This window comes from Acyrthosiphon pisum, chromosome A1 (genome assembly GCF_005508785.2).
Source record: "Acyrthosiphon pisum isolate AL4f chromosome A1, pea_aphid_22Mar2018_4r6ur, whole genome shotgun sequence".
NCBI classification, from domain to species: domain Eukaryota; kingdom Metazoa; phylum Arthropoda; class Insecta; order Hemiptera; family Aphididae; genus Acyrthosiphon; species Acyrthosiphon pisum.
The window spans coordinates 123,469,052-123,496,674 of NC_042494.1; the positions used below are offsets into that span (position 1 = coordinate 123,469,052).

General features: G+C 28.0%; 3 protein-coding genes across 5 annotated transcripts; 1 reads left to right on the forward strand and 2 right to left on the reverse strand.

The window, feature by feature from the left end:
• Nucleotides 1-1,411: 1,411 nt before the first annotated feature.
• LOC100167887 (ubiquitin carboxyl-terminal hydrolase 43) lies at nt 1,412-9,193 on the forward strand. Its single transcript, XM_001952089.4, has 12 exons — nt 1,412-2,238; nt 4,051-4,345; nt 4,410-4,652; nt 5,129-5,267; nt 5,337-5,481; nt 5,546-5,836; nt 5,907-6,012; nt 6,232-6,410; nt 6,508-6,713; nt 6,780-6,992; nt 8,525-8,625; nt 8,692-9,193. Exons 1-12 carry the CDS (start codon nt 1,778-1,780, stop codon nt 8,794-8,796), a joined length of 2,484 nt encoding a protein of 827 aa, XP_001952124.2. The 5' UTR covers nt 1,412-1,777; the 3' UTR covers nt 8,797-9,193.
• A 1,260-nt stretch (nt 9,194-10,453) lies between these two features.
• LOC100158990 (trehalase-like) lies at nt 10,454-17,790 on the reverse strand. 2 transcript variants are annotated; one of them, XM_029488214.1, is made up of 11 exons: nt 17,731-17,790; nt 17,452-17,562; nt 16,424-16,552; nt 12,616-13,273; nt 12,392-12,516; nt 12,182-12,321; nt 11,932-12,098; nt 11,643-11,844; nt 11,199-11,395; nt 10,954-11,083; nt 10,454-10,589 (listed from the first exon to the last, which is right to left on the reverse strand). In XM_029488214.1, the coding sequence occupies exons 3-11, from the start codon at nt 16,495-16,497 to the stop codon at nt 10,504-10,506; spliced, it is 1,779 nt and encodes a 592-aa protein (XP_029344074.1). In that variant the 5' UTR covers nt 16,498-16,552; nt 17,452-17,562; nt 17,731-17,790; the 3' UTR covers nt 10,454-10,503. The 2 variants fall into 2 exon arrangements, with proteins under 2 accessions (XP_029344074.1, XP_001952111.2); XM_001952076.5 differs by lacking the exon at nt 17,731-17,790 and having other exon boundaries at nt 17,452-17,593.
• A 2,061-nt stretch (nt 17,791-19,851) lies between these two features.
• On the reverse strand, nt 19,852-27,233 carry LOC100161043 (trehalase). Of its 2 annotated transcripts, XM_003245847.4 has the most exons (10): nt 27,100-27,233; nt 22,996-23,650; nt 22,787-22,911; nt 22,592-22,728; nt 22,347-22,513; nt 22,046-22,247; nt 21,660-21,856; nt 21,446-21,578; nt 20,697-20,761; nt 19,857-20,374 (listed from the first exon to the last, which is right to left on the reverse strand). In XM_003245847.4, the coding sequence occupies exons 1-10, from the start codon at nt 27,231-27,233 to the stop codon at nt 20,369-20,371; spliced, it is 1,821 nt and encodes a 606-aa protein (XP_003245895.1). In that variant the 3' UTR covers nt 19,857-20,368. The 2 variants fall into 2 exon arrangements, with proteins under 2 accessions (XP_001950264.1, XP_003245895.1); XM_001950229.4 differs by lacking the exon at nt 20,697-20,761 and having other exon boundaries at nt 19,852-20,374.
• Between the last annotated feature and the right edge of the window lie 390 nt (nt 27,234-27,623).

A 27,623-nucleotide genomic window follows, 5' to 3' on the forward strand; every position in this document is an offset into this window, starting at 1 on the left:
TTTTTATCCACAAATAAAATTTTATTGATATTTTTAGAAAAAAAACTAAAAAAAAATGGAAAATGAAAATGTCTCTAAACAGTTCAAAATAAATCAAAATATTTTGAAAATGTTATCGTGTATAGAAAATGGAAATATAAACAACCATTGAAAATTTCATGTATCTACGGTCATTTGTTTTAAAGTTACACTAAAAACCAAATTCAATTTTGTGAAAAATCGATTTTGCGTAAAAATTCCCGTTTTTCCTTAATTTTTCTTTTGTTTTTCACGGCGCTTTTGAAAATTACTGGGAATTTTAAATTTTGACCTCCCTAATGCACCAACGATATTCACTTTCCAATCGAACAAGATACTGAAGTTGAAATTAGAAGCATTATTTCGACTACTTATCGTGTACACAGACACAAAAATTAAAAAATTTAAAATTAAATTAAAAAAAAAAAAACACACATCATTGTAAAATCAATACATTCATCGTTCCACTCAGAATTTAAAAAATATTTAAGCATATTTAAGCGCATATATCAAGATTTTTAACCGCATAAGTGCATACATATTTCCGTAGTTTTTAGTGCATAAACTTCCGGGCACTACTTATAATGAACCTTGTATTCAATTTTCAAAGTTTCTGACCGAGTGGAATAATTTATAATCTACATTTAAAGAAACAAAAACAAAAAAAAATTGAAAATATCAAATGTCTATATAAATATCTTGCTCAAAAAAAAAATGTTATTATGCATCTACAGAAAATGCTAAAATCTAAAATTACTTAACACTTAACAGTAAAGACAAAAACGCCTCGTAAAATAGTTGGATTTTTTTTATTTGTAAAGGAATAAGAGAACATTGTTTACGTAGCTTGGATTATGATTTTTTATAACTTTAAATACCTAACGCCAGAAAAATAACAAAATAGGTATGTGTAACGATGAGAGGTTTTTTAATACTTCTAAAAATAAAGATTTTAACCCGTAGTCTATTTCGACTTGTTTAAAGTCTTTAAATTTAAAATAAAATACAAATGATCGAAATCTGACTATTTGAATATAATAGAATACTAGATAGTGTTTCCTGTGAAATATGTTTTTGTACTAAAAAAAAAGGATCAGCTCGGACTCTCATAATATCTATGGAAATATTTGTTCCCTTATAATATAATATTATACAATAGGTACAAATATAACAATTTAATATTGCGATTAAAGCATAGAATCATATTGAAGATAGTACACGGCAAAGACACCGTACATGCTATATAGATAATTAATTCAAACCATCCCATGATTGTAGTACATAATATTATAATAATCATCATTCTACGTCGGTTATGCGGTAACACTGTAATGTCCGAAGGTTTTCGATAACGAGCTGATAAATTTATCCCGTGAAACGAATAACGATATACAATAATAATAATACATAATTTAACATGGTTTGTAGGCACCTACAAATTATTATTATTTTGTATTTTGATATTGTAGACTTTAAAGTGTTTGAAGTATTGTGAATTTTCGATTAATCGACGCGCCGTTCGATCGGTTCGGATGTGTCGCCGTCCATCAGACGTTTCAAGACTGCTTGAAGCTACGTAGCTTGCCAAATCGTGTACATAATATTAAAATTACTTGTAAAACTCTTATTTTGTGTGTTCAACTACAACTCTTCCCATTTGTTTTGTTTTGTTTTATTGTTTTATTATTATTTTTTTAATCATTTACACAGTAATACATACTGTTCTAATGTTACCAATATCTGTCAGTGACGTTTCGAAATGGACGAAATATCGTTGCTGAAGAAACGCACTTCAGCTGAAGCGCTGCACAACATGACTCGCAATGAAGACACTAACCCACCAACTTCCAAACTAAAACGATCTTTCTCACTTAAGCGTGACCTGATACGCAACAAACATGTGAAGTCTGGCGATGTAGAGGATGCCAGACTAAAGTTGTCGATGCTGAGAAAACCGTCATCATGGAACAAGGTACTTGGGAAAATGTTGCAGAAAATGTCATACCTCGGTTTACAACAAGACAAGAGCAATCTATGTTCCAAGTATGATGCTTATGTCTCACGCTCGTCAACAGACATCTACAACGATAACAACTACCAAACTCCAAAAATTTTAAGCGGTGACAAAGTTCCGGGTGTGGTTGGTCTACGTAACCAAGGAAATACATGTTTCATAAATGCTGTATTACAGTGCTTAAGTCATACAGATGTTCTAGCCAGGTAATTACATATATTTGAAATGTATTTATTATCTAAATTAAAATTTTAACAGGGTTTTCTACATTTAGGTACTAAGTTATAAATATAGCATAAACAAAAGTTATGTATAAAATAAATAAATGGTTAAATCTATAAAATAAACATATTTCAATAGGTAATTAGGTAATATGAAGTCAACCTTATTTAATAATTGCATTGATTTCAAAAATAATTCCGTTACTTAATATGTTACCTATTCACATTTGAAAAGTAATGTTGTCATTACTTAGTAACTTAAACATATTTTTATAAAGAATTTGTTATTTTACCAATTTTTTAAACACCTAGCTATTTTTCAAAAAAATCAAATTTATAAAAAGTAGGTACCTGCCCATGTATTGATGTATTTACCAATACTCAATATATTCTATGTCAATGTTTTTGGTGCCTATTTGAAAGTACCTTATAGATATTTTAATACACTAAATTCAGTATGTAGGTTCGTGTATATTATATAATATATTATGTTTACAATAGTATATTATTCTTAGTGTACATGAGATATTGTGTTGAAAATTTAAATCATTTTTTTAATCCAAATAAATTAGATTTGTCCATTTCCAATCTGACTATCTTAGCTTTGATTCACCATAAAGTCAATCTCGAAGTCAATGCTATTACCTATTAGGAACAATGTGTACATACCTACTTTGTTACACACGTGTGCACACGCCACACAATTGCTAAATGTCTTATTACAAATTAAAATAAAACAATGGTATGATACAGTATAGTGGTTTACTTATTTCAATAAGCCATTAAAAAATAATAGGTTGATATTGCTAAAGTTCTAAATTTATAATATTATTTTATAGACTAGAAGAATTAGTTAGTATCAAAGTAACATGTTTAGAAACATTTCTAAAATTCCACTTTGTATTTAATATTATAAAAATAGTACCTATAAGTACCTGCTGTACACTTATGTTTGAATATAACTGCGGACAAGTCTAGTTATTACATAGTTTTTTGTATGACAACTAATAATAATTTATCATAGAAGTCATGTAAATGCTATTAACAGAAAGTGCAGAAATAACTACTTTGAACATGTTTATGCATTGTAAAACTTATACTATCTTATACAATTAATACTCTGATAGGTACTTGATAAATATTTAAAAAAAATTTGAAATTTTATTGGGCCTATTTACACTTTTAAAGTGGGATAGTTAGATATGGGTGGGTACCTATTACCTATTAGGTAATGATTTCCTTCATTGAGCATATATTATTTACATGTAGTTCACAATGTTTACCTTTTTATTAATTCTAGCAATAACTATTCTAATCTTTGATAATTCCTTGTTGCATTACTGAAATTTTTTAGTCCTCTACTTGCCCCACCTGACCATATTTTATACTTTACAATGCTTTCTAAAAATACCCACAGCTATGATATTCAAATTTAATTCAGCACTGCTAAAAATTAGATTAGTCTTGGAAAAAATCTTGACGTCTACTCTGAACGTAGCATGGTGGACACACTTGTTATCGTCTGGCATTTTTATAGTGTAAAATCATTCTTATGATTGTTTGTTATCGGTGTAATGACCAGAAATTTAATTTTTCACGCATATAATACATGCTTAAGTTCTTAAATAATTATCATATTGATGAACATCTTATCTTATCTTTGAGCATTCAATTTAATTATTATGAAAATTTTATTTTATTATGTTGGTACCTAATGAAATTATTTAAAATTTAATGAATTGGTTTTAAATTACCAAAGAAAAAAAATGTAATATTGTGATTTTTATTTTACTGTAGATATTTTGTTATGGATCAATACAAAATGGACCTTACTCGAAGAAATAAGTTGAACTCAAAAAAATATGGTACACGCGGAGAGATGACTGAACAGCTGGCATTATTATTGAAATCTATATGGCTATGCAAATATGACCCAGACATGTCAAATCAATTTAAAACAATTGTAGACAAATATGGTACCCAATATCGAGGAAATAATCAGCATGACGCACAAGAATTCTTATTATGGCTTTTGGATAAGGTTCATGAAGATTTAAACATAGCTACAAAAAAAAAATATAAAACAATTAGAGTAAGATGCTTAATTAATAATTGTTTTTATCTATTATATTACTTATCATTATTAATTTTCTCAGAACACATTTGGGAGGCCTGATGAGCAAGTAGCAGCTGAGACACTTGCTAATCATATACGTTGCAATGAGTCCTTTATACATGATGTATTTCAAGCCCAATTTAAATCTTCACTTACATGTCCGCGCTGCATGCGTCAATCCAATACATTCGATCCATTTTTGTGTATATCAATACCAGTACCACAATGTTATTCAATGCCCGTTTTTATTACTGTTATTTATACTTCCCAGCAACCAAGAGATGTAAGTTAAAATCTACTTATTTAGTAGTGGCTTATTATTATTTTTATAATTCTTACTTTTTAAAGTTTATAAAGATGTTTAAAATTATACTATTTTTATTTTATTTATTTTTTTATAAATATTCACTTAGGTATCTTCTTTTATCTAAATAAACATTTTATTTTAAAATATTTATCACTATTATTCATATCAAAATAAAATACAGGTTATTATTTCTGTACATTTTTGTTTATTTATAAATACTCATTATTAAATAAATTGATTTATTGCTGTAAGGGATTTCACACTTTAAAAAAAAAAGTCCGAGAAAGTTTCAACATTAAGAAATATTTTCAAGTTTAAAATGGATAATATTCTCTTAGTTATCAGTTATCACTCATCATCATGTGCACACTAAATGAAGATAAATAATAATATATATTTTCTATTAACAAAAATTCACATTATTGTAATTGATAAAATTATTTGTCATACAGGTTAAACTTGGATTGTCTCTTCCAGTTGATAGTAGTATAGCTGAATTTCGAGAGTTACTATGGTCTTATACTGGTATATTTCAAGAGCATATGTTAATTACTGAAATAACTGATATCGGTTTTAATCGAACATTTTGTGGTAATTATTCTTTATTTCAATAAATATTTATTTAGTATCATAAACATGAATTTAAATTATATTTTTCAGATTCTATGCCAGCATCTATGATAAAAGAATCAGATCCCTTATACTGTTTAGAACTCCCAAAATTGAATGATTGCAGTAACGAGAGTGGACCTTACTTATTACTGTGTTGGGTTAATATTCTTGTTGTTGAAGATCAATGTTCAAGGTTGTTTGTCTTACTCATTGCTATGTATATTCATTGTATAAGTATTTTTGTTTCTGTATATCAGATTTGGAAGTGCTTATACCATGCAAATATGTCGTGAAACATCCTATAAGGACCTTCAAAAACTTTTATTGAAAGAAATGGCAGTGATGTTACATGATGATATATTAACAACTGATCAAGAAATACCATTATTTGGTATACGATTAGCTGATGCAAGTGATTTACCTCAATATTTAGATCCAACAGTTGAATTACCTCTTTTTACTGATCCAATTGATCAAGCATTAGCTATGTCTGGGGATCAACCTCATGTAAAATTAATTCTTGAGTGGAATCTCCATGCTAAGGAAGCGTAAGTATACAAACAAGTATAATTATTCGGAGAAGAGGCTACTAATAAACATTATTTATAATATTTTTAGAACGATTGCTGATCATTGTGATCAAGTTGAAGAGCATGCCAGTGTAAAACAGCTAAAATTAAATTCTGAAAAGGGGACATCCATTACGCTTGAACAGTGTTTTGATGTAAGTTGTACATTTATTTTGTTTTGAACTTGAATAGTCATAACAACAAATTATCATAATTTATTTTATATTTAATAGTATTTTATAAAATAAATTACAGGCATATTAAAAAAAATTGAAAATTTTAAATTATATTCAAGCATTATAAGATTTATTAGTTAATTAATTATTTGTATCAAGTTTTATGTAACATTATAATATTTGCTTTCAACATTTTAGCTGTATACAAAAGAAGAGGTATTAGGTCCAGAAAATGCATGGCATTGTCCACAATGTAATCTTAAACAAGAAGTTGTGAAAAAGCTTGGCTTATGGACTTTACCTGATATTTTGGTTGTTCATCTAAAACGATTTAGACAATCTCTTTCACTACCGTCATCACGACAGCACAATAACAGGTACTTGATGATAATATAAAATATTAAAATAATAATGAATTATTACATTTCATTATTTGTAGGTATATTTGCTTAGTATAATTATGTTTATTTTCAGGCAACCAACAAAACTTTCAGTACTTGTAGATTTCCCTTTGTTTAGTTTTGACATGACCCCACATTTAGCTATAGGTCGGGATGTTAGGGTACCACTGAAGCCTCTAGCTTCTCGTCGGTTATCTTCTATACAGGATCGTAACCTATATGATCTTTATGCTGTATGCAATCATCACGGATCAGATCCTCATAGTGGACATTATACTGGTTAATATACATTGATTATGGTTAAATTATAACAGTATAAATAATACATAACTTTTATTTTTCTAGCGTTTTGCAAAAATCCATATGATAAACAATGGTACAGTTTTGATGATACTAAAGTTACTCCAATACCTGATACTTCTCTGGTAACGACATCAGCATACATGTTGTTTTACCAACGACGAGATATGATTCTCAATAATTCTGACCATTGGGCCACACGGTTACATGCACACATATCAAATAGCCATTCGGTTGGACAAATAGTTGATAATATAGGTAATTTAAAAACTAACTAAAACATGATTTTCATTAATGGTTTCTATTAAACACTAATGAAAATAAAAATTGTATATTGTTTGTAATCTATTATACATTAAGTTGTTTATGATTCATTAAGTATGCCCACCCCTATTTTTCTTTTATTCATGCATTTATTCTAATTCTGGTTTTTGGATTTTTTAAATTGAGTTGTTTTATGATATTTAAGGTTATTTAATAACTATTGAGTGATATAAACTTCTTTTTCTAATAAATCTAATGATTACATTTTTATTTATGTAAAACCATTATGCGGGAATATTTAACCAATGGTATAATACAGTTTAATATCTTAGAAACTCTCATTTAAATTTAGATGTATCTATGTTTCAAAAAAAATACCTGCTTAGCTATTAAAAGCAAAAACAGCGGTTCTTATTTGAACATTAAAAGTTGGTATCAGATCAGTATACTACACTCATTAAATTATATTAACATCTGTTTCAAATTGTATCTTTTAATATATTAAGAAATATCAAAAATCAGAATTTAAATAATATAGTAAACTTTTGATTATCCACGGAATAGGGTGGTACGGCAATTGGCAACCACAGAATTTAAAGAAAATTAAATACCTTAGTACATGTTTTATTTTTATTTAAATATTAATTTAATATACATAAAATTAACATTTATTTTTTCACAAAAATACATAATAAATTGTACATAAAGTATAAACACTATTTTTAGTATTGTAAATAGTTTCACGGAAGACCACGGATATTCGAGAATTTACTGTAAATGGATTATTAAAAAATATTATGGGTGATCAGGGAGATGAACATGGTTACTGTTTGGTGTATCATTTAGTATTGATGGCAATTAATTTTAATTTTACATGTATGTAAATTGTAATTAAAAATATAGTGACATATTACATTTTGCAATCAATGATAAAGACAGCAGTAAATAATTAAAATGTTTTAATATTTTAAAAGCCTCTGAAAAAAAAAATACTATGTTTAGAATGCATTGCTAATAAATGTATAATAACAAATATAGCATTAAATTTGTTGCTTATAAAACTTGCCGTAAAATGACTTTTTTGCCTATTGAGCTCACTCTACACAGAAAAAAAATTGTCTGTTGGAATCACTACACCGGTTAATTGTGTTAATTAGAATACATAATTGGAAAATAACTAAAATTTAAGTACATTTTTGAAGATTTTAATTCTTTTGCTTTTTATCATAAATACATAATATGTTACTGGAATTTACTGATTAGTGACTATAATGAAAAATACATGATAAATAAATAATAATGAATATTTTATTAGCATAATATGCGCTATTATTTTATTTTACTTATAAATCTTTTTAGTATCTAATATCTATATTTATAACATACATATTATATATTTTTTTATTTTTAAAAATGTAACCTTGTTGTCCTTTCTGTTAATACACTCAATTGCTGTGATCCCAAAGACTCCAATACTTATTAATTACAAATCATATTTTAACTAAATTTTCCATTATTTTTTTAAGAGCACAATAACGATGATATTGCAGAGTTAAGTGATTCACCATCAAGTCATACCATTTCCAGGTCATCGACAGTTGAAAATGATATGGTGTTTTCGAGACCGGTAAATATTTTAACGTTTTTAAGTTTTCACAGTTATTAAAAATGATTGATTGTTTTTTCTATTTAGAGTTCACCTATGGTAAATGGTAGAAGGCCGTCTGATCTTTGTCTTGATGATACTGAAAAAAATTTCAAGAAACTTTTACATAATGCTAAAGAATCGTGTATTTAAAATTTTTAGTTATATTATCATTGTTTTAAGGTTGTTATTTTGAAGGATTTCAAATTGCTTACCATTGAAGAATTATTAATTGTTTTTATAATATTTAAGTTAGGTACACATAAACAATTACAATAACATTTTGGCAAAAAGTAATAAATTTGCTCATAAAAAGGAACATTCCTTATACATTTTTACAGTTTCCATACATCAATATGGAGAAACAAAATTTGTACTTACTACAGTTTTCTGATTTTTATACTTTATTCTGAATAAATTGAAAATTTTGAATATGAATAATATGATATTAAAAATTTTTCAATATATGCTCAACAATATGTCCCTCAAAAAATGTTGATAATAAAATATTTTAGAAAATAAAGTTTGTTTTTTAATTTTTAAAGGAAAATACTGGAAAACCAATATTTGGTGTTTTTGTCTGGCACTCTGTCAAATGTGTCTAATGTTGTAAAACCTAAAAAATTCCTTAAATAGGATAAGTGAGTATTAACTGTTATTTTTACTTTCTTATTTTATTACTACCAATGAAGTATAATACATTATATTTACGGTTTTAATAAATTATTATTTAATATTGATGATCAATCAAAAATGTTTAAAAAACACTGATTAAAGTTGATAATTTTTTCTTTACAACCAATAGATCATGGGAATATAGTTGAAAGTTATTTGTAAATATTATAATATTTTATATGCAATAGACAAGAGTGATGAAATAATAATGAAATTAATAATTATTAATTATGATACATCTGAAATTTTTTTTTAATTATGATTTTATAATATAATAGGACATTTTGACAGATTTAATACAAATAAACACGGAAACACTCATTATAAATTATTAGTTAAATAAATTATTCTCATTAGTCATTACTGTCTGTATAGTTTATAGTACTAATTTATTGTCTTTACCCTCGTAGTGTACTTTTGGTGGCCTATCCTTGACATTATGTGAATATGGTTTGACGATTGAAATGCGTCAATGGATTGTTAACTGGACATTTTTAAGGAGTTCGATATAGGAAACATGTATATTGTGTAACATGTGTATTCTAAACATGTGCATGCTGGTCTCAATGTGTGTGTAGTAATGATTAATGACGTGTGTGAAACGGAACTAAGTCACCATCGCGGCGTCACATTCTTGAACGGCAATGAATGAAGGCATGTAGTATTTGTCAATCTTACTGTTATAATAAATTTCCAAATAGTATAAAACTTCTGGAAACTGATTTGAACTCGTTAATAACATATTAAGTCCACTTGATCGATCAGGCCACATTTTGGATTTTTAATTTCAATTTTGAATAATCATTTAAAATCTCATAAATATTCAATCCAAATTTATAAGAGTTGGATAGCGAAATTTTAAAAAGTGACTCGAACGCGGATCGGATACACTCAAGCAGACATGATAAAAATTCATATCAGCCTCCAAATTTAAAATAATATTATTTGGACCAAACGCCCAACGACTATGGGTATGATTGACAAATGATTGTTACATATTGGTTGAAATAACACACATACCGCTATTGTAATCCCCTTAAAATATTATAATTATGATTTATGAAATCAATTGCTAAAATTAAAAATAAAAAGAGTGTAGACGTATTTTTCTTCATAACGTTTAAAAATGTGGATATTATGTTTGTGATTCTTTTTTATTATTATTATTATAAGTTTTTGGAAATATCAATTTTTAGTATCCAAAAATTTACAGAAACGTTTAAAACTGCTCTTCAAAATGGATCTGCTTCCACCATCATTATTCGAGGGCTCTAAAGATTAAAAAAAAAACTTGAATTATAATTCAGTCTGTTTATAGAAGGTACTATTTTCAATCCTTAGCTATAAACATTTAACACTAATTTTGTCACTATAAAATAATTTGAAAATGTTCGAGATTTTATGCCTATGGGTCTTAAATATTTCTCAATTGCTATTATAAATTTGAACTACATTTTCAAACTTTTTGACATTTATAAAATTAAAATCTAAAAATTTGAAAATTGAAATTTCTATAAATAACTCAAAACGAGTTAAAATAATTTCTGACGCTTTAGAAAACTATTAGAAATTTTCTACTTCTGGGTTTGGCTAACATGGGATAGAGTCCCCCTAGTTTTAAGTAATTTATTTTACCATCTGTGTCAGTTTTGACGGAACACCATTGGTTTAAGAACTCTAACACGACACCATTTGACCAACCGAAACCAGTCTGTGGAATATATTCACCACCGCCACCAGTTTCTCCCGGAAGTTCAACGTGGTACTATTAAAACAATACATTTTGACATCACAACATATTTTCAAAAACATTATACTATTATAATTATTTAACAGATTAGGTACGTAGATAACAATAATGTTTTGCGAGTAATTCTTACTTTTTCATACATCGTCGATTTTTCTGAAAATCCTTTATAATTAGTGCTCAACCAGACCTCGGCCATTTTCGCGGCCACTTGTTGTGCGCAGCTATGTTCTGTCCTATCCAGCCCTTGAATAATATACGTTTGCAGAGGAGGCCAAGCATTTGGATAATCCCATTGTTGTGATGAATTGTACAAAGACGTAGGTGTACCTTTAATGAGAAATTATGAAATTATTACCTGCCTACCTGACTTAGTAACTTCTGTACAATGTGATCGGGCGTGTACAAAAAACTCATACCTATTCGATTTAAATTTCAAAAATTAAACAATCGTTAGGTAATAATATAACGACCACAATTGAATATTACCTACCTAATATTTAATATAGGTATACCTAGCTAAACCTAATAATATAAGTAGGTATTAATTTAAATTGTGTTACAATTATGTACCTACCATGAAAACTTATGCTGAAATCTGGTTCGATAATTCCTTCATCCCTTAAATATCTTAATACATCATTGGCCACAGACTTTTTTGGCATGTTATAACTTTCTGTCCACAAAGGCGCGATATTGGATACAAAAAAAGATTCTCGATGTTTATGGTTCATTAAATCCCAGTCAAACCACGCACCTCTGTCTGATCTCCACATGACCTGCAGTAGAAGTTTGGTTTTTCGTGAAGATAATAAATTATTGATTTATATACATAGAAAAATACTTTTGCTAGAACAGTTACTAACTTCTTGTATGCCATTAAGAAATTCTTGTGCGACGGTACAATATTTATTGGATTTGTATTTATTTCCTATCTTGCCAAACCATGTGCTCAGTATGCGGGCATTTTGGTTTAGTATACTGTTTAATTCGACTGGTACAATACTTGGTACATGTACATTCGATAGTTGATCTGTGTTTTTTTTTAAATCATATTTTTTATATTAGTGATTTCAAACATTCGATATTCATATTATATTAGATGCGAGTGCTGACCTGGTTCAGAATCTTTGTCAGTAGTTATAAACCATCTACTCGAATAGTCCCATCCAGATTCGGCGCCAGACTTAAGCCTAGTATACATGTCATCTTTCTCATTTTCAGTGTCAAACTTTTCAGCAACTTCGTAGTCCTCTCTATATCGATATAAATAGGTACTTATTTATAGTAATCTTTGTCACCACCAATCTGTTGTTTTATACAAACCTATATGACTCTGGTCTTGGTCCCTTCGATGGTGCGTTATATCTGGCCATTCTATACAATTTACCGTCTTTCTCGAAAGTCACCATCCGATTTTCCGTCCAAAAATGGAATTCGCTCTCCAAGTCCTATGTCGATTATTGGTGTGCATAATATATAGGTGTACGGTTATTGTCGTTTACAAATCGTATATTTATAAAGATATTATTAATGTTTGCAGAACTTACTGGAAGGATTTTTTTTATATAATCAAAGTCGTTGGTTTCTTTATAGTAACTCAATGCCATCAATATGAGCATTGGTGGTTGTGATCTATTTAGATAGTATGATCGTCCACCATTCGGCATGAAACCAAATTGATTCACCAGCGATATGATATTGTCGATAACACCACGAGCTGTGTCCTTCATGTCGCATAGCATAAGTCCGTTAACAATCCAGTACGTGTCCCAATAATAAAGCTCTCTAAATCTGCCTCCGGGTATGAAAAATCCGTTTGGAACCCATATCAGTGAGTACTGGTCGGGATGTATTCTCACGTCGTCCTTGACTTTCCTCGCTAAGGTTTTCCACACCTGGTTCAATCCCAACGCCCACTGTTTGTAGTTCTGGTCTCTGATCCGGTTAGCGATCGATGGTTTTTCGCTAAAGTCGGGAGGATTCCATACCTCCAACTCGTCACCGTCTTCTAAGTGCTCGTCAATGAACTTTACCAACTCTGTCAGTGGAGGCACGTTACCATTGTAAGCGTCTTTTAGTGTTTTATAATCGGTTAAAATTTCAGACTCAGTACATTTCAGTTTCTTATCCACAAACGTTTTCGAATCTGGATAAATTCGTGCTAACTGTACGTCATGCATGAATTCACTTTCACAGTAGAGTTTGCTTTAATTAAAAAATCGAAAATATAGATATAAGTAGAATACTTGTATTATACATAATAATATATATTATGCATTCATGCTACTAAACCGTATCTGATAATACGATTATTAGATATCCTGTTTATAGGACATAATATATATAACTTCTATTTAATAATAAATATCTTATTGACTACCTATATAGGTATTGTTATAATTATGTACCATTTAGTACCAATATTGAATATAATATAATATAAATAAATAGGCGTGTGCAGACATAGGTGTATCACTAGATCAATCCTGGTGCATCCGGTCCATTACATATGGCTTTTAACTTTAATTGAAACACTGTTTTACGTAAGTTTAGGTAGGTACTATAATGTAAAATCTAGTGTTTACGCGTCACGCTTACATTTATTAATTGAAAAAATAATATTTTGTCGAAATGGGATAGGATATAATTATTATTAATATATCAATAAAAATTGAAATACACATTTAAAAAAAAATCGAATACCTATTATTTATTACCTAATAATAATACCATTATAAACATAATAACTTAAGGTACGATAGTTTTAATTTTCTTTCAATGAATTTATGCGTTGTTTGTGTAGTAATGAATATAATATGGTAGTAGTACCTACCTAATAATAATAACAATTAAGTTTATAGAAATTAGAAATATATTCAATACTATTTTCTTAACTATCCTACAAGGCTATACCTATGAGCTCTGATATACTTTCTATTAACATTTAAGATGGCGTCTTTCCTCAGTATCCGCAGTGTTGCCACTGTCATAGTATCTTACACACGATGCTTAACATATAGGTAGCAAATATACGTATCGGATCCTTACTACAACAAACTACAGATAGATACAATTCACGTTATGTCAAATTTTTAGAAGAGAATATAAACTGTACTCGATCGAAGAGTTTTTTTTCATATTTTAATTTTAATATGAGTTATAATTTATAACAACAAGCCCGGATTTGGATCAATTGGGCCCTGGGACACCATACACTTAGTGGACCCCCTTTCAACTTTAACTTCAAAATAATATTGTATCATTACTTATTAACGACTTTATATTATTGTATAACTTTTTACTATACAAAAAATATACAGAGTGTATCTTATGTCATTGTACGCGGTTTTTTTTAACAATTATGGATCGATGATGTGGAGTTTTGTTAAAATAAAAAAATGCGCGCATTTCTTTATTTTTAACAGGCAATTTTTTTATAACATTTTCAACATTTTAAAACACGCAATTGTACTAATAATAAAATTGACTTTATTTTTTCAAATGGTAACCACTATATTTTTTTATGGATTCTGGTAAAGCTTTTTTTCTGAACATTTTGACAGTCAAATGATCAACTTTGGTTCGCTAGGTTATTAAATATGGTCCTCTAAAGTTTAGTATAATATACATTAATACTTTTAACTGAAATACCTAATTTACAAGAGCTAAATAATTTTTTCTTAAACTATTGGACGCGTTAAAAAAATATATTTTGGGAATAAAGATGGGCCCCCAAAATCAATGGTCCCCGGGACCGTGCCCCTCTTGCCCCCCTTAATCCGGGCTTGTATAACAAGTATAGCCGTAGAGTATACTTGAATGATTCATATAACTTGTTTTAAAATAAAAGTACTATAAAAATCGCTCGGACACTGTTTATATTCTTCTCTACAAACTTTATATTTCTATAATAAGTAAATTGGCTCTAATATTAACTATAATTATTATAAATTAACTGTGATAAGAATCCGGCACATACCTATAGATTTGCTATATATTGCCTATATTACAAGTGTGTTGGACATGGACAATACGCCATGTCGGTACGACGTCTACTTAAATTATTTTATTTTTACTGGGTCATTCGATAATTTATATTTATAATTCGATTTTATTAAAATATTTCAGCATAACAAAATATAAGCATAATTAGTTTATTTTTGTAAGTCCAAAATGCAAATATAATTTTGTTTAAAATTTTAAATAATGTTTGCCTAAAACATTTTTTTGATTCGTGGGTATAAATATTCTTATTTGTTTACTGGTGTAAAATGCGTAAAAAAACTTTCTTTGATTTACATTAATATTGCACCATGTATAATACACTTCAACTAAATATTTGTACTCTGTGGAAGATTAAAATTACGATACAAAATAATTATTATTATTGTTGTTTTATTATAAAATTCATGCAGTATTTAGAAAGTTCACTTAAAAATTAAACTTGTTCGCGTTCACACCATTCATTATTTTTTCAAAGAAAAAATTGAACAAATTCACGCATAAAAATTAATTAGGTACTATCTACAGAACTAAGACACCAGTACACCACACAGACTCGCAGTGGATTGAAGTCTATATTTTCATAGTTTGCTATAGAGTCTAGAACAAATTATGAAAAACAAATATACTTAAAAAAGTTAAAGTATCATTCGCATTTTTTAATTTTTAATTTGTATGTAAGTTACAAGTGTACAATACAGTTAGATAAAAAATATTAATTTAATTTGGACTGCCTATAAAACGTTCAAGTTCTCTAAAAATATGAATTTCGATGACGTTCACACTATTTATAAGGAATTAGTGACACTCACGTGTCTTTCATTAAATATGAACGTGAATGCTATGAACGCGTTCTTTTCAAACACTGGATTCGTGGAGTACCTAATAATGTATAATTAATTATAGGTAACACTATAATACTAAATAATTTCCAGTGACTATTTAGTTGAACCAAAAAGTAGTTAAGATTTATTTATCTATTATGTTCGGACTCTACGATTAATTTATATATACCTAAAGTACCTAGGTGCGTAATAATACTAATAGATAATATTATTTCGACTTTTACAATATTAATGTAAGTCGTTTACTAAGTACTTGAACTCGATATCGATTGTTTTTTATACATCTTGTCAGCGGGAAATATTTAACTTGTATTCATTAGGATTAGGCGATGGACATAAATATGCGTATTTTAGATATAATTTTTGTATGTGAATATTAATAGTAGCAATATCATAACTATTTTTTGTAAGGACCGCGAATACATGCAGGTGACTTAAAATACCAATTTAATACATATTACTTAAACAAATTAAACCAATTTAATAATATAATATTATTATTCTATACCTGAGGCATGTTGGCTGTAATGCATTGAATGCATAGACCGTTCCAGTCCTCCAGTCTTCGCAAGGTGCACACATTATTTGATAGAAGACTTTTATGTGTCAAAATAAAAATAATTGTATAGTCAAATACCTATGTTTAAACATATATTGAATACATTAAATACACATTTCCATCGTGGCTAAAAAAATTATGACAATTTTATCATTATAAATAAAGATCATAACACTTTTTTAACATATTATATAGAGTATGGGCTTGCTATATCAATCTTAGACTTAAGAAAATTACATTCTACGAAAACGTGTAAAATATCTATTTAGTTACAACTATTAACTAGATTATATTACGAAAAGAAGAATAAATGAAAAACGGGTGCCTACCGAAAAATATAAGTCCCAGGCTACATTTTTTGGTAGGGACTTGTTTTCATTTATTTTTCTTTAGGTTAGACCCTGGGACGGTTATGAATATTGAGTTTAGTATCTAGCAAAATGCATAATATCAAATATAAATTTTAGTTAAATTAAACATTCCGTACTCATAGTTTTAAAAAGTAAAATTTTGATTTTGATATGTCAACATAATATTCAGATATAATATCTACTAAATAATTTATAGTAGAAAAGAAGGGGTGTTCTCATTTAAAAAATAGAAGTTAAAATCTCTACAGGACATTCCTTAATTAGTACAAAAGTTTCAAGAATTTGAATATATGGTCTTTGAGTAAATATTTAAAAATGTGATTTTGAATATCTACAGCATTATTGAAGAAAAAAAGGGTTAAGCATACTTGGTGGATCAACCTGTAAATAAGTGTCTATAATCACATAATAAGATGACATGACAGCCACTCTCCAACCACCACTGAGAAGAATAAATATAATAGAAAGTCGTATATTATATAGGTACCTATAATTATTGATAAATAATAAATATATTGAAAAATGTATAACATACATTATTAGTCATTTATGTTAGGACTTAGATCTTAAATTAAAATTAGTAATAAATAATAATCATACGAATACCGTTTAGTTATAATATTATGTCCGTCGTATATTATTCGTCAGTTCGTCCGTCCGTATAGATCAACACTTTTTGTGTTATAGGTACCTACTGTCACCGGTTACATAATATACCTATATTAATATAATATTATTATTGTATATTTATATTGTTGATTTTATAAATAAATAATAACAATGTAAATTATGTTTGGCCTGCACACTTATATTCGTGTCGAAATAATTATTCGAATAAATCATTTTATCGGCGTCAAAAATAATAATTGGATTTCCTATATCTACCTACTAATAATAATGCTTCGTAGATTCGTACATATTCATTTGTTTGCGTTTGCGTTTGCGTTTACGTTTCTAATCGTCTTAAAAATATGAACTTTTATATTGAGTAAGTATTTGATTAGGCACTGCTATAAATTGCTATGTTATCGGTTATGTATATATTTTTAATTCAAGACGATATAAATTACGATGGATGTTTGTATAGTACCTATAGAAAACGGGAAGTCAGTAATTAACGTGTTCGTTTAGTTTAGACGAGTGTGCTTTTCTTCACTTATCGTAATTATATTATTAGGTATATTGTTCATATATTATTATTAAATTATTAACAGCATCCATATACTATAAACCATTAAATTGTACCGAGTGATTATTTTATCAAACAACACTCAATATTTCAAAAAAAAATTTTTTTTTTAATATTTTCCTACATAGTTTTAAGTCGCATATAAAACAACGTTTTAATTAAAAAAATATATTTTTAAATATTTTTTATCCTTATAATTTTTTAAGTTTTTACTTTTTTGAATGACAACATAGGGTTTTAATTTTATATTCCAAAGGAAAATATTTTTCTTAGTATTTTGATACATGAAAATCAAACTTTGGCCAAGTAGTTTATGAGTTATAAATATTCAAAGTTTTGATGAGTGGATAAGTAGACAAAAATTTCGTGGGGTAACCCCATACCACTCCACTCCGCTCATCAAAACTTTAAATAATAAGTGTTGTTTGATAAAAAAAAATCACCCAGTATACTTAGTTGCACCGGAAACCATTTACCCGATGTCCACAACGAGCTGAGCAAGCTCTTAACATATTTATTTGAGACCACACTGATTCGTCACCCGGTACAGAACCAGACAAGTTTTTGAAGGAAATCGTCAATATTCATAAAAATATAAAATTTTGTCAAATAGGTGTACTCATAGTTAAACTTGATTTGGAAAACAATTTCTAATCAATAGTTTTTAACGTAGATATTTTAATTTAAGACAGAATATCATAGTATAACGGTACGTACCTATATAATATATTGCCATATTGGTATTATATTAAATTACAACTCTTTTGTATAAAAACTGCATAATTACCGTGAGAAAAACTTCAAATTTAAAAAAATGCTTAAACTGATTGCATAAATTATTTCATAGTTTTATACACTAATACTTAAATAAATATTTGATGATGATAACAATTATTTAGGGTTCTTATTTTTTAAAATACAATCAAATAACCAGCATAATATGTTTTTGTTAAAAACAGGTGCCTATTTTCAATATTTTGATAGCGTTTTCTTAAGTTCTATAAACTGTTAACACAGTCATGAAATCACATCTTTGTTGTATTTAACTAAACTGAGACTTCAAACAAAAAATTAATTTTAGTAGTTAGTAGTAGTTAGCGGTAAAACCAATACCTACCTACTGATCGTTTTACTCAAAAACTAGGCACAGAAATAATATCGTGAAATATAATATTATTGCTTGTGTTATAAATAATTTATAATTTTACCGATAAACTTGTGGAACGTACGATATGCGTAAGTATGCGTGCGATAATTAAAGAAAATAATAAACACTACACAATGAATTGTAGGTACCTTAAACGTTGTAGGTTGAGGTTGAGATTACAGTCATTTGAAACAAAATGAAGTGTGCTGTTGTATATTATACTATTATTAAATCTGAAAGTAATTATGATCGTGTTCTGAATTTTAATTTAATGAATGTGCTTCTAAATAATGTTCAGTTTTCATCACACGTACCTATTATAGAATGAGTTAAAAACCATAATCGCTGCAGTAAAATCTATAACTTTTTCGCATCGCGTAAAGTGCGAATGAAATCAAATTTGTGGATTCCTTAATAAGTTAAGGACTGGAATATTAATTTTTACACTTTTTATATGATATAAACTTCTATACTTTGTCAGCAGGTCGTAGCCTGTAGGTATAAAGCTTTTCATCCAAAACGCCAAAGAAAATAATCTCTAAACTAGAGAGTTTAGAGAAAGTACGTTTATCAGGTGCACATGTAAAAATTATAGACCTATGGTCTAATTCGATTTTAATCACTATTATTCAGACTTTAGAATAATGAATAACGTGTATTAAAAAATGCATTTTCTTGTTTTTCAATTTTTTTTATATATTTCCAATAAATTAATAAGGCATATCAAATACCTGTTGTACATGCAAAAAAGTGTATAATATATAAATTACAAGTATTTTAACTATTAAAAATTGCCTGTTCTTTTTTTAATAATATTAACATCAACAACAATTCCTTATAGTAATTAAAACAAGTGTAAAACTATCTTATACAATGTATATAAATGAAACAATATTTTAACAAATTATTTATCAATAAACATATGTTATTTCGCGTTGCATTGTTTTTGTGTGTATAAAAAATCAATAATTCTAGGTATGTGTTGTCTTTTGTTTAATAAAAATTATCTAAAAATAATATTTTTTAGATAATAAAAATTATTATGTAATAATTAATTAATACTGAGTTTCTTCTTTGAATAAAATTTATCAGCGTTTCAGCCGTTTGACGCATGGTAAATTTAATTAGGTACCTAAGTATAATCAGTTTCCGGTGCATAGGCGAATAAGACGATTACCCGTGTCTTCTCAAGTCTGAAAAAAAAAATATATTATGCATCGTTAATATAGTTTATTTCATTACAACATTGTTTGTGACTGTTCTAAATGTATGTGATTTTTTTAAGTTGATCATAATATTATGATATAAGTTATAACTGATGTAATTAATTATTGTAAATTGAAAAAAGCTTAGGTGAGAGATAGTATTTTCGTGTGCTATTGTGCTTAAGTACTGTGTCACTGAAATAGAATTTGCAAATTATAAAATACAACTATATTTAACGAGTGCCTTATATTGGTGAGTTTTAATAGGCGAAAATATTCCCATTTTTCTTTCATGTCATTTTTTATTTACCCAAAACATTAACTGTTGTCTGATCCTATTGAAATCACACAAATATCTATAACCGGTAGTACATCCTAAAAACACAAAAACATCATTTTTCAAAACCTGATTTACGTTTATTCAATTGTTCCGTCAATATTTCAGACACTTCAAGCACGTTTGGTACAAGTTAGAGGTAAACTATGTTGTCCACGAGGATACCATATATATGTTATGCTGTTTTTGATTCAGTCCAATCAATAAAGACTAAACTTAATTTTGGTCAAAATATTTACACAATTAATAAAAATTGTTTTAAAATTTGAATTGTTTTACTCTCGAAAGTTTTACAAACATTTTTCCTTTGTAATTTTTCAAAAAAATTGTTGGGATGTTATTTATTTACCAGACGTACCTAGTAACTAAATATACTAAATATCGTCAGTATCGAATACAATTTTAAGTTTCAGCACTAATGGTCTGCAATGCTTGGAGGAATATATGACACAAATTAATAATTAGTAGGTAATCACTAATAAATTATTGATAGTTTTTTTCGTTTATTAGGTCTAAGTGCAATTAACAAACACCAGTTCATTTTCAACCATTTTCAACTTGTAAGTTTTCGGTACCTGCTATTCTATATAGTTAGATTTTATAGTATAGATTATATTCTATACACTAATTATAGAATTGTTTTAAGATATTTAACATTTGTATCGAATGAGGGTGAACGTTTTTCATTTAAAATATTTAATGCTTTTGAAATGTCATCTTACCGTTTATCCCGTTAGATAATGTATCGCCCCATCTATTTAAAAACTCAAACACGACTCCATTTGTCCAACCAAAACCTGTCTGCGGAGTATATTCACCACCGCCACCAGTTTCTCCCGATGCTAGAACATCATACTACAAAACAATTTTCAAATTAGAATTTAAAAGTACATGCTTATAACTTAAATGGTATAAAATTATGTTGTATATATATACTTTTTCGAACATCATTGATTTCTCTGCGAATGATTTATAATTTGAGCGTAACCAAACTTCAGCCAATCTAAATGACACCTGTTGTGCCAGTTTCTGTTGTGTCCTGTCTAGACCTTGAATGATGAAAGCTTGTAGAGGAGGCCACGCATTTGGGAAGTCCCACTGTTGTGATGAATTGTACAAAGACGTAGGTGTTCCTATATAGAAAACATAACATTGTTTTTTATTATGCACTTATTGAGTTTCAATACGATAGTACTGTGTTGATAATATAATATTATAATATATTGCATGTTATCAGGTATTATAGTCATAAATAAATTGAATTTAAAAATCTTAAAAATTCTTAAAGAAGTTTGTTTGTGAGATCTATTATTAAGTCGTACCGTTAAAATTCACAGTATAATCGGCTTCGATGATATGATGATCTCTTAGATATCCCAACACTGAACTAGCTACAGCCTTTTTCGGCATATTGTAGCTTTCTGTCCATAGAGGTACAATATTGGAAACGAAAAAATATTCTCGACTTTTATTATTCAACATATCCCAGTCAAACCACGCCCCTAGGTCTGGTCTCCACATAACCTATAGGTAATAAATATATTTTGTTATGTTTTTTTTTCAAAAATCAATATTCAACACACGGGTGACGGGATATTATTAAAAAAATATAATCTAACATACTTCTTGTATACTGTAGACGAGTTTCTCAGCGATCGCACGATATTTCTCGGCTTTAGTTGTATCTCCCATCTTACTATACCACGAACTCAACAACAGTGCATTCTTGTGCAATATACAGTTCAAATCCACTGGTATTATATACGTCGTTTTTATATCAGCCAATATCCCTGTATTTCATTAACGTCGAATATACCATATTGTGTTGTGTTTCTATGTTTCTGTATTAAAATAATGAAAATACTTACCACGATCCGAGCCGTTGGCAGTTATAAACCATCTACTTGAAAAGTCCCATCCGGTCTCTGCCGCAGACTTAATTTGGGTATACAATTCTTGTTTTTCGTTTTCAGTTTTCAAAAATTCTGCTGATTCGTAGTCCTCTCTGCATTAACATAAATACTATAGCCATTGTAATTATAAGTCGACCAAATTATACGAACCTATAAGACTCTGGTCTTGGACCCCTTGACGGTGCGTAGTATCTTGCCATTGTGTACGATTTGCCGTTCTTCTCGAAAGTAACCATTCGGTTTTCCGTCCAAAACTCGAATTCACTATCTAAGATCTAAAAAAGTAATTAAACATCAGGCGATTACAATTTAATTTTATTATTATCATTTATACAAAAATTATAAGTGATTGTACTTACAGATATGACTTTTTTTACATATTCAAAGTCGTTGGTTGCTTTATAGTAGCTTGATACCATCAACGTCACCATTGGCGGTTGTGATCTATTCAGGTAGTACACTCGTCCACCATTCGGCATGAAACCAAATTGCAGCACCAACGATAATATATTGTCAATAACACCTCTAGCTGTTGTCGACATGTCACACAATAACATCCCGTTAACAATCCAGTACGTGTCCCAATAGTAAAGTTCTCTAAATCGGCCTCCGGGTATGGCAAAACCATTTGGAACCCATATCAGCGAATATCTGTCAGGATGTAATCTCACGTCGTCCTTAACTTTCCTCGCTAGGGTTTTCCATACTTGGTTTAATCCCAATGCCCACTGTTTGTAATTCTTGTCTTTAATCCGATTGGCGATCGAAGGAGATTCATTAAAGTCGGAAGGGGTCCATACCTCTAACTCATCACCGTCCATGAAATGTTCGTCGACAAATTTAACTATCTTTTCTTTGGGCACTACACCGTTGTTACCGTCTTTCAATACTTGGTAGTTTTTTAAAATCTCAGATTCTGAGTATTTTAGTTTCATATCCACAAAAGTTTTCGAATCTGGAAAAATGTGAGCTAGTTGTACGTCCTTCAGTAGATCACTTTCACAGTATATTTGGCTAAAAACAACATCATTGTCAGTTAGATTATTAATATTTTTATTTTAATACTATGACTATTTTCAATTTTGAATATTATAACTGTCAATTTGTAATTTATTTTAGATTATGGGCGGAGACATATTTAAACGACAAGAATAACGATTTTAGTTATATTGTTGTAATTCATAAATGTTTTTCGTGGGGCTTTGAAACTTATAATATGTAGATATATTTCTTATATTTTACATACCTACTAATTACTCTATGACATTTTCAAAACATTTAGATTAGTTTTTTGATATTACCTATTTACTGTAAATAGTAAAATATATTACTATAATAATTAATATCAATATATTAATATGATAATAGGTCGACAGAGCGTCTCTGCCAGCGGAAGTCAAATTATTTTTCCAATAGCTGATTTTTTAATATGCACAATGGCTTCAGAATCTTTTTTGTTCGCAATGATTTATCATTGGATTCAAATTTAACTCATCAATTACAATGACCTACTCAATGACGATAGGTACAACTGATGTACAGCAGAGCGGTCACCTACTTTACCCCATTTTTGTTATTGGAGATTTTGAAATAATTTTTTTATCAATTTTAGTTGTATGTTATTTATATGTTCTAAACTATAATAATAAGCCTCTAAATAATAGTTTGTTGAATTAAAATATTATTTTGAAATTTTTCCGCTTGTACAATTTATATTTTCTTACTGTTGGATGGTGAGAATAATTAATGTATATTATTTGATTATTGATTTTTATACATTCAATTAACTTTATGCTATTATTTTATTATATATTTTTTTAAATTTACAATAGGTACCTATGTCATGTCAAATGCTAATTAAAGTTAGTTTTCTATATGTTATTTTCATAATATACAGTTGCACCGCAAAATAGCACGTATTTAAACATTTAAAACCTTAATCATCGTCAATAATCTCGGTCAATCGAGAATGCTAATTCTAATGATAACAGTTACACGGACTTTAATCCTATAACGATAAACCAACTCAATTACTTTATTCAATATTAGTTCTTAGTTATATAGCTAAACATGTTTTCTCTAATGCATGATGATATTTTCATTGTGACGTATTACGTATGAAGTGTTAAACATATTTTTTTATTAATTCCAATTGGAATATGTATACTATGTGTACTTAACAAATAAAATCGTTATCTAGATACGAATAATACACCCTATCGAAAATTTTATAATATTGACATTCCATATGACCATATAATTATTAACTACGCGTATTGTATAATTATTGTATATAATAAATACCTACCTTAGTACCTATTATAAAATTGGAATTTAAAACTTAATGTTATGAATCATTCAAAAATCATGATAATAAGTGTGTAAATTAGTTAAGACACATTTAGTCGGATAGAAGGACCTACTATAAAATAAACGATTTCAAGTTTCAATATAAACGGTATACCTATGTAATTGTCTTCATAATTTTTTTGTTTTTGTCTTAAATCATAGGTACCTACCTATAATATATTAATCGATAGCTAAATAATAATCAATACAATTGTGACGAAGAACTAAATTTAAGCTTGTTAACTCATAGCAAGTTGTCCATGTCATAAACTTGTTATTTTTCATTATTATTTCGAGTCAGTTATAAATTAATTTAAGTCATAAATATTTAAAAACATATAGGCAGGCAGGTACCCGTCAGTATTGTAAAATACGTATGGAGTAATGTAGTGTAATAAAAAAATAACGCATCTTATACTTAGGTAGATTATTAGATCAGGATTAGGTTTTTATAAGTAACATATTCATATCACTTATTTTAAATCGTTAATATTTGTATAACTACTATTGTCTATTATTATGTTATGTATTTTCTATTAATTATTAACAGTATAGGACTAAATATTAATTGTTTAGATTTCTTTACTACGATTTGGGAAGTGCAAAAAAATTAACACATCTACTTTAAAAACAATTTGTCATATTTTCCAGTAGTTTTCAAAAAATCGCTTAAAAAAAAATCAAAAAAAAAATAACTGATGTAATCACTTTTTTTTTTTATCAAAACCTCGACCACTTTACATTTTTAAATTTGAACAGAAATGTACATAGAATAGTTATTTTAGTATAGGTATTTGTGTGTGGTGTGTACATACAATAACGAGTTAATACAGTGTCCATAATATTCTTTCAACGGTTGTGCGATTTTCCTTGTGGTTAATTTGTTTTTTTCTCTACACGTTTATGTTAAAATCATGTTTTTAATGTTGTTTTATGTTTATTTGTTATCTCGTTAACATCTGTTATTTGCTTCTACTAAGACTGCAGACAATACTTGGTAATTATTATTCTAATCATAAAACATTGTCAATATTATATGTTAGAGTTTCAGCAAAGCAATTTTTTTGGTAAACTTTTACGTTGTTAATTTTAAATCGTTTTAGTTAGTTAATCATAACATAGCATACAAGCATATTATTATGTAGATTTAGCTATAGTTAATGATTTTTTTTGTCATACAATCACACGCTATAGGTATTTACACATATTTTCGGACAAGTTATTATAATCAGAATTTTTTTCGGGGTGGATTTAAGTTAAAACCGATGCTATGTTTCTTAAATATTAAATTTCAAATAAATATATTATTTTGATTTACAATTTCCAATGTTTGTTTCATATTTAGGAACAATATTTTAAGTTAATATTTTGGAATTTTAAGTTTAAATAAAATAGTTAACTAGTCCTAGACATTTTATAATCATTCAAAATTAACAAAGTGGTGAACATTATAATCTGTTAATCTCTATATGTATGAATTAAATTTCATTTGTTTAAACATTCAACTAATATATGTACATTATATTTTTATTTTTATTTTATTTTTATTGAGTTTAAGCCCGGCAATTTAGGCCATTAGCTATTTTTGTTTTTTATTTGTAGGTTTTTTGTTGGTAGGGGAGAAATACGTGTGTGCCGTACATTATATTATATACGGCTGCTTACATATTTATTCATTTCATTATTTATTTATATTTTATACTATACACCAGTCACTTATAGGTATATTGTTATAATCATAAAGAATATTATTATTAATTGCATTTAAAATTAATAAATACTAAATAATTTGATTGAAAAAATGTTAATAATGTTACTTTAGAAAAATATAACTAATCTACTAAAATTATTATATTATTTAAAATATAAACTTTACCTATAAGTTTAAAGTGCAATTTTTACTGAATAATAGTATATTATTATTATTATCATTATTATTATCATTATAATTTGTAAAAAAAATTTAATATAACCTCGAGAGTTTTTATGATTAAATTAAATATCAAAAACAAGTAGATATACCATTGAGGGCAATAGAACGTGACATCTAACAATCGGAATTAATTAATGAATCAGTTCAACAAATTTTGAGTTAGGTGAATATTTCTATATACCTTTGACACGATGCCTGAAGTCCATTGGATACGTGATAATATCCTCTTGCCAAATGAACAAATTCCTGATTATTTGCATGTGTGTAATACGCAAAATGTGCCAGACACACGACCAGTAAGTTAGTAATACGCATAGTTTCAAAAATATTGAACGAATTACAATAATTCGCGGATATTGTGTACACAGAGAGAAAAATAATATTTTAATTTTATTTCTTCCAATAAACTAGCATAATCTGTATAATAATCTATTTTGAAGTAAAATATTTATTTTTTTTTCAATTAAAAATTTGAATATTAAAAAACAAAAACAAAAAAGTGAGATTTTTAAGTTGGACCCTGAGACTCCTTCACAGGTTTCCCACAGGCCTTGCACGAATCGACTGCACTAATGACCAGCGTACAATGCGCCTTTATCGGAACGCAAGACCCAATGCTAATGTTGCCTAATAATTCATTAGACAGATAGTGTACGGTAACCCCTCATGTGTGATAATTTGTGCAAATACGAGCAGATAAAATAC